Here is a 14,294-nt window from a genome sequence, read left to right as displayed (position 1 = left end):
AGCCTGCTGAGTAGCTGGGATTACAGGCACCCACCACCATATCTGGCTAATTTTTGTATTTTTAGTAGAGACAAGGTTTTACCATGTTGGGCTAGGCTGGTCTCAAATGCCTGACCTCAGGTAATCTGCCCGCCTCAGCCTTCTAAAGTGCTGGGATTACAGGCATGAGCCACCGCACCCAGTGGCAAAAATCTTATAATACCTTCCTCACAGAGAGTAATGAAGATTAAACAATGAAATGCACAGAGCATTTTGGGGCTGAGAAGGGCTCATGAGGTTCGTGAGAAACGTCAGGGAGGCTCTGGGAGGCCCACAGTCTACCTAGGAGTGTAGATTAGACTCTGCGTGCAGTCATGTGGCTCGGGAATTGAGTGGAAGAGAGAGGAGGAGAGAGGGGGAGAGACAGAGAGAGACAGGATCTGCCATCCCTTCAGTGCCGGCTCAGTGCCTGCCCTGGTCCAGACCCTGTTCTCGGTGCTGGGGGTGCAGCCGTGAACAAAAAAGACAAAGCCTCTGCCCTCATGGTGCTTATGCTCTAGTGAGTCTGGGGAACAGAGCAGGGGACTGTGGACAAAGTGTAAATGTGCGAATAGGAATGACTACGGAGAGGAGGCAACCAGGAGGAGTGACAGAGAGAAAAGAGACTCCAGGCTAGAGAGAATGACCTTGGGCTGTGGAAGAGGCAGGTGCTGAAAACAGGCATGACACCCCTCACCCTAGGGCAGGGAGAAACCAAGGGAGTCTAAGGTGGGAAAAGAATCAGGTGAAGAGATTGAGGTGATGGGGAAGGGAGTGTGGCTGGTGATGGGGAAGGTGGGCTCTGGGGAAGGTGTTCTGGGAGGGACTTCTCAGTGCAGGGTAGAACATTATGGCAGATGCTGGGACCGGGCATCTTCTCTGGAAACGCCCGTCTCCCACTCAGGCAGGCAGGCAGCTCCCTATCCCTTGAGTTCTGGTGTTTTTCCTACTCCCTTCTCCCCTCCCACAAGCTGTCCAATTCCCAGGGACCTGGCTGGATGGAGAGTACATACACCTGGACCACCGCAGTCGTGGCACAGGGAAAAGAGAATCCAGAACCAAACCACCTCCCACCCACACCTGCTAACTTCGTCTGCGAGTTTGTAGCCTGACCCTTCACTGCCCTCACTCCAACTCCTGTGTGAGGATGCTGAGCTCGTGGGAAAACCAAAGGGAGAGCAGGCAAGACAATAATGTGACCAAAGGATGAGACTGTGTCATCGCTTGGTAATAAAAGTATCAAATGCCCCAGGTGGGATTGCAGGCTTCAAGGTTTTTTCTCCCTTTTCTTTCTCCCTTTGTCTTTTCCTTTATCGAGGTCTGCTGTTTACTCAGCAAATGTTCAAAGTCTGTGGTTCTCTTGGACACAATGTGCTAAATGATGCATGTAAGGGAGGAGATCAACGCATCTTCCACTTCCAAGAAGCGTGACTTTCCGGGGAAGAAAAGACAAGTGAAGCATAGACATTGTGACTTGGCTTTCTGTTTCTGTGAATTGCAAGGAATTCTGTCCACCTGGTCCTGGAGCTGCCTTCAGGGACCTCACCCTTCCCCCTGCTGTAGGTGCCGTGTCAATCAGTCCTGCAGTCCCTCCTCCCCCTTTCAGATTCCAGCACAGTTCTGGGACAGTCTCCCACCTGCCTGAGGTGAGACTGTGAGGCTCCACCTGGGATCACCCAGGTGTTGATCCTCTACAAAGGATGGGATAGCAAGAGAGCATCTGCAGGGGCCCCTGGAGGGACATGGGGATGGCTAGAAAACGGGAATGGACAGACTCACTTCAGCTTATGCCCAGAAACAAAGACACCGAGGAGAAGCAAATTCCATAACTGCTTTTATTTTATTGGAGATGAGCAGGGGAGGCAGTGAAAAGTGGGGATAATGCTGGAAACACGCTGACAGGGCCTGGATTGAGCCACACAGCAGGGACGGGAGAAGGACTCCCTTCTCTAACTCCCAATGTTGGGTTTCCCTCTGTCATGCTCTAGCCCCACTGCAACCCAGGGCTTGGAGGATTAGGGAAGCCGGCTGGGATGTTCCAAGAAGAGCCAGGAGGCCGGAGAACTCCAGGAGGAAATGGATGATTGATACCTGGGTGTAGATGAATAGTTCCCCAGCTGCCTCCTGGATACCGATTAATATTTCCCCAGCTGGTACCTGGGGGTTGATTATTGATGTCCCAGATTCCCCCAGGGTGTGGCATGGGCCTCGTTCCCCAAACAGTCCCAGGGCCTCCACCTCCCCAGGACACACTGGGATTCAGGGTCCCCCAGGGGTGACCAGGCAGAAGCCTGTGGATAAAAGACCAGAAAGGGCATTGGGAAAGGATTTTTCCCCCGACTCCCAGCGGATTAGAAGGGGGCAGTCGTCTGGACTCTGAGTCCTGGTAGAGGACTAAAGCCTTGGATGAGGGGTCTGTGGTGTCGGCAGAGGACTCCGCAGGCAAAGGGCCACTGCCTGGAGGGAGGGCCGCGACACTGGACAGGTAAGAGAGTTCTTCAGGCAGCACTTCCCCTCGGTGATCCTCAGCCACAGCAGCCATCATCGGCCAAGGATCCTCGGGGGGCCAGGAATCCACGGCAGGCAGCCCCCGGGATGGAGGCCACCTCTGCACCCTAGAACCTCCTGCAGGGGGCAAGCCGTCAGGTGGAGGCGCGCTGAGCTTCAGAGGAACCCTTGCCAAATCATTAGACCTAGGGTTCAGGGAGGGCTGAGGATGTTCAGAGTTAGAAGGGCCAGTCAAGGAAGGCTGCCCAAGCCGAGGCAAGCTGGTCCCCAAGTTTTGGGAAATTTTCTCCTCCACGACACCGATGCTCCGGGCAAAGAGGCCTGAGGGAAAGAGAAGATAAAGCAACCAATGGTCTCCCTTCCTGGATTCCCTGATTCCCTTTGCTTCCCCTGTGCCTATTCTTCCTTTTCCCTCAGGGACCCAAATGTGTACCCTCTTGCCTTTATTTCTTCCCTTAACTCCGGTTTCCTGGGGGACCTCCAGTGCCTCCTGCCCCAGGGTCAGGCGTGGACTCCGTACCTGGGAGATGAAGACAGACCAGGAGCAGGCCCAGAGGAGCACAGCTCCCTGCCACGCGGCCCTGCATCCTGCTCAGCACCTGCGTCTCCCTCAGCCCCAAGTCAGCCAGCCTTTATCCTGGTAGCGGGGTGGGGGACAGCAGAAACAGGCTGGGCTAGTGGTTGTGGAGACAATAAACCTCCACATTCCACCCTCATTCCTAATGTGGTCTGTGGCAACAGGTGCCACTTGAATGAATGTCCGAGAGGAAGCTGTGTGTCTCCCGCCCTGGCGCCTTTCCTTGAGCTCCTTGCCCCTTCTTGGCCCAGGTGTCCAGGCTCACAGCTCATCCCTGCTTGCCAGCCTCCCTCACCCTGCTTCCCTCCACACTGGGACCTCCACCCTGGGGTCCCACTCTCTTAATTGCCACTCTCAGCAACAGAAACACGTGGTTCTCTTTGGTGTCCAGATTGTCCACTCCCAGCACCCCTTTCTTGTGCATCCTCACATCTCCTTCACCTCGGCCCCCACCTGCAGGAGGCTCTGGGGTGCAGAAGTGGCCCCATCGGAGGAGCTGCTCCTAGATGAGACCCTGGATCTAGCTGGGGAAATGGGGCTGGATCCATCCTTATGAGATGCCGGTGGACTCTCATTTGCCACTGCTGCTGCAGTGACAAATCACCATGAACGGAATGGCTCACAACAACATGGCTTTATTAAACTTCACAGTTTTGGAGATCAGAAGTCCAAAATAGGTTGCAGTGGTTCAGAACCAAGGTGTCAGCAGGGCTGTGCTTCTTTCTGGGGGCCTCCAGGGAGAATCCCTTTCCCTGCTTTTTCACCTTCTAGAGGCTACCTGTGTTCTTTGGCTCATGGTCCCCTTCCTCCATCTCCAAAGCCAAAATCAGCCAGTTCTGATACTGTGTCACTCAGACTTCCGGTTCTGCCTCCCACGTCCACATTAAGGGACTCAGCGACTACACCAGACCCACCTGGATAATCCATGATAATCTTTTTAAGGTCAAGTGACTAGCAACCTTAATCCATCAGAAACCTTAACTTCCCTTTGTCATGTAGCCTAATTCCCAGGTTCCAGGGATTAGGATGTGAACATCTTTGATGGTGTTAGGGTTGGAGACATCGTTCTGCCTGCCACAGGTGGCCAGATGTGCCATAGTACATAAGACACACTGGGAGAAAGTGGTTATTTCCAAGTAAGAGTAGAGGAGGACCTTTATTTATTTATTTATTTATTGAGACAGAGTCTCACTCTGTCACCCAGGTTAGAGTGCAGTGGTGCAATCTCGGCTCACTGCAACCTCCACCTCCTGGGTTCAAGCCATTCTCCTGCCTCAGCCTCCTGAGTAGCTGGGATTACAGGCAAGTGCCACCACACCCAGCTAATTTTTGTATTTTTAGTAGAGACAGGGTTTCACCATGTTGTTCAGGCTGGTCTTAAACTATTGACCTCGTGATCCGGAGAAAGGCCTTTAAATGCTGCTGTCAAATGGCCAGGACTTGATCATTGTTGAAGCTGGGTGATGGGAATGTAGAGCTTCATTAACTGTTTGTTGACTTTTAAATACGTTTGAAATGTGTATTATAAAAATGCAATGCCTTTGTTCTCTCCATTGCTTCTGGGAGGCCCCATGAGTAGACTTCCCCGGCTGCCTGCGGTCTAAACATGAGCTGCTGGCTGATTCTACTGTCGTGTCCTCCTCCCCAGCCCCCTGCTGGCTTAACCACTGCAGGAGTGAAGAGTTCCTCTCCAGAACTGGCAGTGGGTGGAGCCCAAATCCTTTTTGGGTGACCTACATGAATTATACACAAGCTTTTAATTTGGAGCACAGCAGGAGACTCGAGGAATCACCACATCAGAGGGCCTACCCTCCCTGTGATTCCCATCCATGAAGTATCTGAGGACCTCGATTCCTGCCATTGGCTGCAGATCAAGGGCCAGACCCTGGACCAAGGGTGATTCGATTCCTTTCTTGTCGATGTGATACATTTCTGCTGATTCCAGACTTGTAGTTTCAACAGTTCTAAGCTCAGGACCAGACAGCACCATCCTGATAGGAGAGAATGGGTTAAGTGGAGAGTAGGGGTGAATTCCTTTGGAGCCAAGCAGAGGCTCTGAGAGGTGGCCTGTGCTGGGGGTGGAGGGTGGGGCTCCTACAGGGACAAGCACAGGCCTCCTTGGGATGTGGGAACTTTGGCAGCCTTAGCCTCTCCCTGCCCGTCTCAGGACTTAAGTCGCATGAACCTCACCACGGTCTCCACATTCTCTCTCTTCTCCGATGGAGGCCGCTCCGCCCTCTCAGCCCTCATCTGAGAGCCATGTTGCTCCCACTCTCACTCTGGACCCCAGCAGAGCAGGGATTGTGAAGATGGAGAGGACACTGCAGGTTCTGCTGTGCTGCGGGCGGGCCTCTTTATGTAGGCCAGTGAGTCACCCTGCTGGCTACACTCCCTGCCCCGCATCCATCCTCTCAGTCCTTTACTCTCTCCACCCCCAACTCCAGGAGCAACGCCCACCTGGGCTCCTACTCAGTTGACAGGAATCTGGTTGGAGTTGTTGTGTCTCAGCCTTCCCAAGCTTCCAGGTGTCCCAGAAACCCAGGAAATCGAGACTCGCGACTCCCAGAGAGGATGGTGCCTGCAAGGTGAGGCACCCTAATGGTGGAAGAAAAGGAGCTTGGGTGGGGAGGGGAGCGAGAGGAAGCACTAAGGGCCCTAAATAAGGGGAGGGGGGACCCCATGGTGAATGAGGAATGGGAAGAGAATGGATTTCCTGGAGCAATGAGAGAGGAGGGAAATGGAGGAAGGATCTGGGAGACCAGGCAATCTCTGCTTTCAGTTCAACAAATATTTATTGTCTTCCTCCTCTGAGGGAGGAGCTGGAAGGCAGAGGAGAAATACGGCCCTCTTTTGAAGGAAAACTAGGGATACAGAGACCTCTAGAGGTGCAGGAGGAGCACGACCCAGGCTCTCAGAGGAGACCCAGGACTCCAAGAAGGCAAAAAGTCTGCACCTAGTCCCCACAGTATACTGAGCCAGGATCATCTGTCCAGGATCCAGAGAGAGCAGGGAGCCTGCTCCAACCTCTGTGGGTGCCCCAGTGTCTCCCTCACCCAGGGAAGCATCTGAGCACTGAGGGAAGGGGCTGAGATAAGGGACTTAAGAGGCGATGGGTGTGTTGAGGATGGTGATGTAGAAGGGCGTGGTGAGCTCTGTAATGGAGGGTGGGGTGAAACTGGAAGCGAGAGCCCAGTGTTATATTGGGTGAGTTGACCAGATGTTGAAGAGAGGTCAGTGAAAAGTGACCACTGTTTCCAGATGATGGTTTGACTTTGCTTTATTTGGTAAAGAGGAAGAGGAAGGCAGAGTTTTTCCAGGTGTCAGAGGTGCTTTGGGAGCATTTCAGGGGTTTCCCAGTTGAGAAGCTGTTGGGGGCGGGGGTTACTCAATGGATCATTTCAAAGACATAGCAGGGGGAATTGTAAGGGGTGGTTATCTGGCTGAGGAGGCACTGCAGTGGAATGGGAATCTAAACAGTAGGAGGGTATCGGAGAGGAGCTTTGAATCTACAATATTAGGAAGAGGAAGGAGGAAGGGGTGATGAGAGTCTGCCACCTTGGTATAGTGGAGGAAGCAGAGCCACTCTTTTAGGAAAGAGGAGGGAAACTGAGCTAACCCTACCCCTGGGCACTGGACTTCTCCCAAATAAGATACAATGTATGTGCTTGTGTGTGCCCCAGGCATGCACACATGCAAATGCTGACTTATGGGCTGTCGAGTAACTCTCCCTGGGGTAGGAAAACTTCAGGGTCAGCTAGCTGGGGCCCCAGAGGCTTCACTTGGGCTAGGATATCCCGGATGGAGCGGCAGGGGATCTTTCCAGCACTGCTGGAGCCACAGGGCTTGGCACCAGCGGAGGGATCAGGATGGGGAGAGCCATCGGGACCCCCAGTCAGTGTCACCGAGGAGACAGACATGCAAGGGTGGCCAGAAGAGCTGGACTTGCTGCCACAAGGCTGAAGGATGATTTTGGCACTGGATTGGGAGCTGGAGCTGCTGCCGAAGGAGCCGGTGCCTGGTGGGGAGCAGGGGCTCTGGGAAGCACTGCCGCAGGGATGGTAGGGTGAACCGGAGCTGCTGGAAACGCTAGAACTGATGTGGACTTGAGAACTGGAGGAAGAGCAAGGTGCCTTGGAGCCTGTGGAGCCGCCTCCACAGAGCTGCACCCCACCAGTGCCCACTGGCTGGAACACAATGGCCGAGGAAGCTCCCGACTGGCTGGGGATGATGGGGTTGCTGGAGAAGTATTTGCCCTCAGAGATGGGGGGCCCAGCTGCAAAGGATGGGGCCGCTGGAGAGCCTCTCACAGGGTTATCTTTGGTGAAGTAGCCCACAGGGTAGATTTTCCCCTTATTGTAGGTCATGCCTGGAACCAGATAACTGTCAGATGAGCCACCCACCACCTCGTAGCCACCGTAGGATTTGTCTACAGAGGTGATTGGGGGGCAGGGCTTGCCTGGAAGGCCACCATTGCTACAGGGGGCACCTGGAACCACTCCGGGGCCACCAGAACCGTGCTGCTCCACCACCACCACCACGGGCCTCTGACCCCCTGACACAGAGTGGGAGCTGGAGATGTAGGGGCTGGATTCCTTCGTGACTACGCGCCCTCCACTGCAAGGAGAGTCGGGGATGTCCGAACTACAGGGACGCAGGTTGGAGCTGACACTTTGGCCACTGATGTACGTCCCAGAAGTCTGGGGAGGTCTCATTATGCGGTAAGAATCGCTGTTGGTTGGCAGAGCAGAGCCATTCCCTACTTGGTAGGTGCTGCTGACTGAATGCGAGCTGCCGCTGCTCGAAAGAGAGCTGCTACTCCACGAATGAGAGCTGCTGCTTCCGGAGTGAGAGCTGCTGCTTCCGGCGTGAGAGCCGCTGCTTCCGGTGTGAGAGCCGCTGCTTCCGGAGGAGGAGCCGCTGCTGCCCGGCTGGGAGGACCCGAGTGCACCTTGTAGACCAGAGGCAGATCCAGAGGAGTAGCTGGTCTGGGAATACCCCGTTCCTGGCTTAAAAGATCCAGAAGAACCACTCTGGACGACGCTGGATCCGCTGGAGCCACCACTGGAGCCACTACTAGGGCCACTGGCGCTGGAAATGGAGCTGTCAGAACTGCTGGAGCCACTGTAGCTGGTGAAGCCACTGGAGTCACCCTTTCCAGTGAGGCACGGGTCGTTAGGGGAGGTGATACGTGTGGGGTCCTTACAGGGGTCTGAGAAGGTGGCAATGCTCTTAGCCAAGGTCCCTGGGGAGGAAAGGAGTGGTCAGTAAGGGCCAGGGAGCCTTGGCTTCCTCCATCATCCTTCAGCCCCAGCTCTGTCATCTGCCTCTCGGATTTCTCCCAAGAGGAGCCCAGGGAGAGTTTGGGGAGGGAGAAAGAAGGGAGAACTGGTTATCGTCTCTAAAGGATATTGAGGTGACCGAATAAAGGCAGTTCCATTGTTTGGGAAGGGTGGGCAAACACCAACCAGAAAAATAGAAAATTAGATGCCAAAGTGGGGGACCTCAAAGGAATACATTGAAGATAAGAGGGAGCTGGGCACAGTGGCTCATCCCTGTAATCCTAGCACTTTGGGAGGCCAGGGTGGGAGGATTGCATGAGCCCCAGAGTTCGAGACCAGCCTGGGCAACATAGTAAAATCCCGTCTCTATTTTGTTTTTTAATTAAAAATTTTTAAAAAAGAAGAAGGAATGGAGAAGTGGCAGGAACAAGTAGGTCTAAAAGAAAGGGCCCTGAAGAGACAGAGAACTGGGGAAACTATGGCTCTGAGAAGTGCAGGCATAAATTCTTAGGGAAAAATCCTGGCCCAGATGGGGGGACCAAAGGGAAGGAGAAGACAAAAGGCAAAACAATGGAGGGCTGAGAAGTGGAGAAAAATATAGCAGGAGACACTGGAAAAAGAAGCCTGGGGGCAGAGCTACCGAATTAAAGGAAAGAGCACTCGAGGACTAAGATTTGGTCACCAGCTTCTTTGTGAGATCCCAGGCTTTGGTCAGGAATGGAAACCCTATTTCCCATCCCAGCACTGGCCATTGCCAGTAAAGCTGGGTGGGAGCCAGGATGTGGGGTCACCACCTGTTGCTTCAGAACCTGCTGGTACCAGTGTGGCAGGACACCGCACCCTGAGCCAGCCCTGCTTTCCCTGGCCCAGCCCAGGCAACCAGGATGAAACCCCGAGAGCCTCTGAGGCCCCTGGCCACCATCAGCTTCCCTCCCTGAGCCCACCTGCCTCCATCCAGCCCCTCATCTGACTTCTGCTGCTTTGACTTCCCTCGGGGATGTGGGACTGTATCTCTCCTTACCCTTCCTTGCCTTTGCTCAAACCCCTAGGCCCAACTTACCCCATCCTTCCTCTACGACTCTTTCACTCGCATTCCTTCTGCCTACCCCAGCCCCTCCAGGTCCCATGAGTCACAGACAGAGCCACGTACCAGCAAGTTACTGAACCTCCCTGAGCTTTAGTTATGCATTCAGAGGAGCCAAATTTGCCCTGCCCTCCCACAGCATTACTATGTATACTAAATGAGAGCATCCATATGGAAGATTTTTTTTCTTTTTTTCTTTTTTCTTTTTTTTTGAGATGGAGTTTTGCTCTTGTTGCCTTGGCAGGGTCTCAACTCACTGTAACCTCCGCCTCCTGGGTGCAAGGGATTATCTTGCCTCAGGCTCCCAAGTAGCTGGGACCACAGGTGCCTACCACCACACTCGGCTAATTTTTTGTATTTTTAGTAGAGATGGGGTTTCACCATGTCGGCCAGGCTGGTCTCGAACCCCTGACCTCAGGTAATCCACCCGCCTTGGCCTCCCAAAGTGTTGGGATTATAGGCGGGAGCCGCCACACCCCGCCGGATGATGTTTTAGAAAGCATAAAGCATTATACATCATGCTTTATTACTGCCACTCATCCTGATCCCTCCACCAACCAGACTTCCATCATCTGTGATGTCTCTGTTCTCTCCTCAAAAAGAAATTATTTGCATGTACCACCACGCCAAACCCCAGCTGTGGCAATTCCCTTCAGTCCTCTGCATGAATCCACAAAGGATTGCCTCTCTCTCTATTCCCTCAGACACCAACCACCCACCAGGCCATGGTAAGGTCATAGAAATTTCTCAAGGGCTGTAAGTACCCGGTGGCCAACAACACAGGTTCAGTGGTCGCCCAGCCTGGGTTGGAGTCTTGGCTTTACTGCTTCCTAATGCATGGTCTTGCGCTGGTTTCCTAACCTTGCCAAGCCTCAGTATCCCCATCTGTAGTGTGGAAATAGCAAATTTTCTTTCATACCATTCTTGTAATGATCAGAAGTGCTAACATAGGCTGGGCATGGTGGCTCCTACCTGTAATACCAGCACTTTGGGAGGCCGAGGCGAGAGGATCACTTGAGGTCAGGAGTTCGAGACCAGCCTGACCAACATGGTGAAACCCTGTCTCTACTAAAAATACAAAAAAAATTAGCCGGTTATGGTGGTGGGAACCTGTAGTCTCAGCTACTCGGGAGGCTGAGGCACAAGAACCGCTTTAACCTGGGAAGTGGAGGTTGCAGTGAGCTGAGTGCACTGCACTCCAGCCTGGGAGACAGATTGAGACTCCATCTCAAACAAACAAAAAAAAGGTGCCAATATATAATCCAAATTGTGCTTTAAACAGAGTCTGGCACATAAAAAGTCTCTCAGAATGTAATAGTTATTATTACTACTAAATGTCCAATCATTATCTTGTACTATTCTCATAATAAAAATCACCACCACTAACATTTATGTAAACCTCTAGAATTTTCAAAGCACATGTCACATACATTATTTAATTTGAGACACACAGGCTAGTGCTAGGTGTTATTATTAACCCCACTTTAGAGTTTCAGAAACAGGCTTAGGAAGTTTTAAGTAACTTACCTGAGGTGACAAGGCAGTGAGGAGCGACCCCCAGACTCAAAAGGCAGATTCCAGAGCCCCTGCCCGTACCCTTTGCTGAGTCCTCTCCCAGACTCACCCTCCCATCTCCCTCCTGCTCCCAGGGCCCCAAGCCTCCTACCTGGCAGGAGGAGACCAGCCAGCAGCAGTGCCATCATCCCGTGCCCGCCCACACGCCCCATCCAGGGTGCCCGAGACGAGCCCATCTCGGACTGCACAGCCTCCTAACTGACGGCAGCTCGAGGACACCCGGGTCCTTTATGCCAGAGCTGGACATTCCCTGGGCAGGAGTCACTGTGGGGAGGGCAGGAGGGGTGGAGGGGGAGGGAGCCCCGGGGAAATTGGTGTGGCCGGGAGGAGCATGGTAATCAGCCCAGTGCATCTGCCTACTCAGCAGCAGCAGTGGCTGCAGTGTGGGGTACCCATGGCCACGGGGCCCTAATGATCCTGCCACCTGACAGGCCTGGCCTGGGCTCCTCATTGCCTAACCTGGAACCAGGCGCTCTGCCCCACGGCCACCCACTCTGGGGCGGCCACTCTTGCCACGGAACCCAGCCGCCTGGCTCCTTCCCTCTCCTCCCTACCCAGCTTGGCCTGTCTCCCCATCTGCCCTCGACTCACAGACATGGGCGTTTCAGCCTTTTCTTCCACACTTAGTTGAGTGCCTGCTCCAGCCCCACCGCCGAACCCCAATGAGGTCCCATTCACAGCCCCCGATCTGCTTCTTCCTTGGGACCCCATCACTCCACCTCCACTTTCCTCCTTCGAATGACTCCTGCCCCACCCCCCAGCCTCCCCCGCCCACCACTGCCCAAGTACCAGGCCAGCCATATACCTGTTACGTGTTCCATCACCGGGGGAGTCTTCTCCCTCTCAGAAATGGGGCATTGCATTCCCAAAACCAACTCCCTGACCTGTCGCTTCTGGGCCTTCTGGGGACAGCATGGTGTGGAGGGTAGGGGGGTGGGGAGCGGTGCTGGGAGCCAGGGCTCAGCCAGGGGAGAGGCCCGGGCTGATGACCTCCGTCATAGCTGGGTCTTGGTTACTCACAGGCCATTCACAGCCTCTCCCCATGGCTGGTGACCCAGACCTCAAGGGTGAGCAAGAGGCTAAGAAGGCTAATTGGGAAGGTGGTGGCCCTGTAGCCCACCCGCTGGCCCTGGGCTGGATGAGCGAGCAGGAAGCAGCAACCAGCTCTGGGCAGGTCAAGGAGGGTAACACAGGCTCCTGGGTCCTCAAAGGAAGAAAGGAGGCCAGCAGGACCCGGGCCCTGCCATCTGCTGAGAGGGTGGTGGCTCCTCCTCCATTGCGTTTGCTTTCCTCCAGCTCTGGGCCTGGCCCCGCCCCAGCCAATTAATTGCTCACTAGTATTGCCGGAGTATCAGTATCGGAGGGAGGTGCCTGGGAGTCCAGCAAGCTGTCCTCTCCTCCCCCAGGCCTCAGACACCCTGCTCTCCTCACCCAAAGTCACTTCCAAAACCTCCTCATCTCCTCACAAAGGCAGCTCTGTCCCTGAGGCCCTTTGGCTGGCCTCTCCCATTCTCTCTACCTCCTGACTGGCCTTTAAGTCCAGACCAGCAGGAGGATGGAAATGTTTCTTGTCTGTGCTGTCCGATATGGTAGCCACCAAAGAATTGGAGTTTTAATTTTAATTAATTGTAATGATGTGGTTGGCCACGTGCAGCTAGTGGCTACCATCTGGTCTTGCTCTTGACTTGCTGGTGACACTCAAAATGGGAGTGGGAGAAAAGGGGGGCTGAGGGAGCTGTGGAGAGAGGAAGCGATAGGACAGGGTCCCCTGAAGGGGGCTGATGCCTTGGGAAAAACAACCGAACAAAAAACATTGGCTTCAGAATCAAGATGACGTGGGTTCAAGTCCCAGCTAAACTCTTGGCTTTGGGCTCATCAAACCTTTCTGAACTTCCATTTCCTCATCTGTAAAATGGGGATATTTTAAATAATACCTCGCAAGGCTTTTTTCAGATGGGAAATTATGAGAAAGGTTAAATGGGACAAAGGGTGCAGCCCCCAGCAGGAAGCCCAGCAAACGGAGCCCTGCAGGTGCTCCTGTCCTCCTCCTTCCACTGGGGAAACACATAGGGCAGGTTCACCCCCACAGCCCAGACTCCCTTTCCTGAATCTCCAGCCCAGCCAACGCTAGCAGAGTCTCTTCCGCTCCCTTCCTGCCTCGCACAGAGCTGCAGGCACAAATGTGAGACAGAGATACCATTGAAAGTGATGCTGCCCTTTCCGATCAGCATTTCCTCCTCTGGGCCTCCCTAGACTCTCAGGCCTGGCTCCCTGGAGCACGTGGGCAAGGAGGGAGGAGGCTCTTGGGTATCAAGGGGAGTGGCAGAGGGCAGGGAGGAGTGGACTAGAAGCTGCTGGGCTGTCCCCCAGGGTGGGAGGGGAGAAGGCAGCGGAACAGCGGGGCCTGTGGCTTATCCTTTTCCAACACAAACTTCTCCTGGCCAGCCAGAGGTGGCAAAGTTTGTCTTGCTTTCTTTCTCACATTCCTCCTGGCTGCCGTCAGAACTTGGCCAAGACAGCCAGGCTGGAGGAGGCACAGTCTCTCCCGGTCTCCAGCCACCCACGTGGGCTGGTAGCGCAGCCACGTCCCTCCTCCTGGCTACTCTCCCCTGTCCACTCCTATCCACCCCATCCTGCCACCCTGGGCTGCCCAGTTCCTCTGTTGTCCTGCCCACACCTGGGCCCTCTGAGCTCCAATCGCGCTTCCGGGTTTTTACTGAAACTCTACCTGCTGTGCTGGATTTTACTCTGGTGCTCACCATTGCTTCTCTCAGCGCAGGCGGGGAAGACCTAAAGCTAATGGGGTTGAGGAGGGAACAGAAGGGGCATCAGCTGAGTGCCCGCACAGGCCGGGGGCACCTTCAGTGAAGCTGCTAGTTTGGTGATGTCCACAGGAGTGCAGGCGGCTCTGCTGTGTTCCACAGCAGCAGATTCTGCCCCTGTCCCTGCCCGTGCATTGGACTGGGTGAGAAAGTGTGGGTGGCGTAGACACCCCCCACCCAAGAAAATCAAGCTCAAAGCATGTACCTTCCATAGGCAAAAGGTGGGGCTCCCTTGCATGTATTATGAAGCAGGCAGTTCACTGTCCCCTCCACCCCTCCGGCAGCCCTGTGCTGCTGTGTTTTCTGTGCCAGGCCTGGATCCCAGTGCACGCTCCTCTGCTGTGGTTTGGAAGTTGCACTGAGAAGGAAGAGGAGTTGTTCCTTGCCCTGAGGAGCTGATATCCAGCTGGGGACACACAGCATAGAGAGCG

At 54.3% G+C, this 14,294-nt stretch overlaps 2 protein-coding genes across 2 annotated transcripts; both read right to left on the bottom strand.

The window, feature by feature from the left end:
- Positions 1-1,839: 1,839 nt before the first annotated feature.
- Positions 1,840-3,155, bottom strand: CUNH6orf15 (chromosome unknown C6orf15 homolog). The gene is made up of 2 exons (XM_017520073.2): positions 3,047-3,155; positions 1,840-2,847 (listed from the first exon to the last, which is right to left on the bottom strand). Exons 1-2 carry the CDS (start codon positions 3,111-3,113, stop codon positions 2,003-2,005), a joined length of 912 nt encoding a protein of 303 aa, XP_017375562.1. The 5' UTR covers positions 3,114-3,155; the 3' UTR covers positions 1,840-2,002.
- Positions 3,156-5,876: 2,721 nt separating this feature from the next.
- CDSN (corneodesmosin) lies at positions 5,877-11,829 on the bottom strand. Its single transcript, XM_017520072.2, has 2 exons — positions 11,133-11,829; positions 5,877-8,345 (listed from the first exon to the last, which is right to left on the bottom strand). Exons 1-2 carry the CDS (start codon positions 11,215-11,217, stop codon positions 6,808-6,810), a joined length of 1,623 nt encoding a protein of 540 aa, XP_017375561.1. The 5' UTR covers positions 11,218-11,829; the 3' UTR covers positions 5,877-6,807.
- Positions 11,830-14,294: the final 2,465 nt, after the last annotated feature.

Source organism: Cebus imitator, unplaced genomic scaffold, assembly GCF_001604975.1.
Source record: "Cebus imitator isolate Cc_AM_T3 unplaced genomic scaffold, Cebus_imitator-1.0 Scaffold799, whole genome shotgun sequence".
Classification (NCBI taxonomy): domain Eukaryota; kingdom Metazoa; phylum Chordata; class Mammalia; order Primates; family Cebidae; genus Cebus; species Cebus imitator.
This window is presented reverse-complemented; position numbering and strand designations above follow the sequence as displayed.

What these genes read in the sequence shown, in the direction of transcription:
- CUNH6orf15 (XM_017520073.2), bottom strand. Translation starts at nt 3,113, where the DNA reads ATGCAGGGCCGCGTGGCAGGGAGCTGTGCTCCTCTGGGCCTGCTCCTG. An exon ending in GGTCTGTCTTCATCTCCCAG is followed by an intron (nt 2,848 to 3,046) that starts GTACGGAGTCCA and finishes TCTTTCCCTCAG; the next exon opens with GCCTCTTTGCCCGGAGCATC.
- CDSN (XM_017520072.2), bottom strand. Translation starts at nt 11,217, where the DNA reads ATGGGCTCGTCTCGGGCACCCTGGATGGGGCGTGTGGGCGGGCACGGG. An exon ending in GGCTGGTCTCCTCCTGCCAG is followed by an intron (nt 8,346 to 11,132) that starts GTAGGAGGCTTG and finishes TTTCCTCCCCAG; the next exon opens with GGACCTTGGCTAAGAGCATT.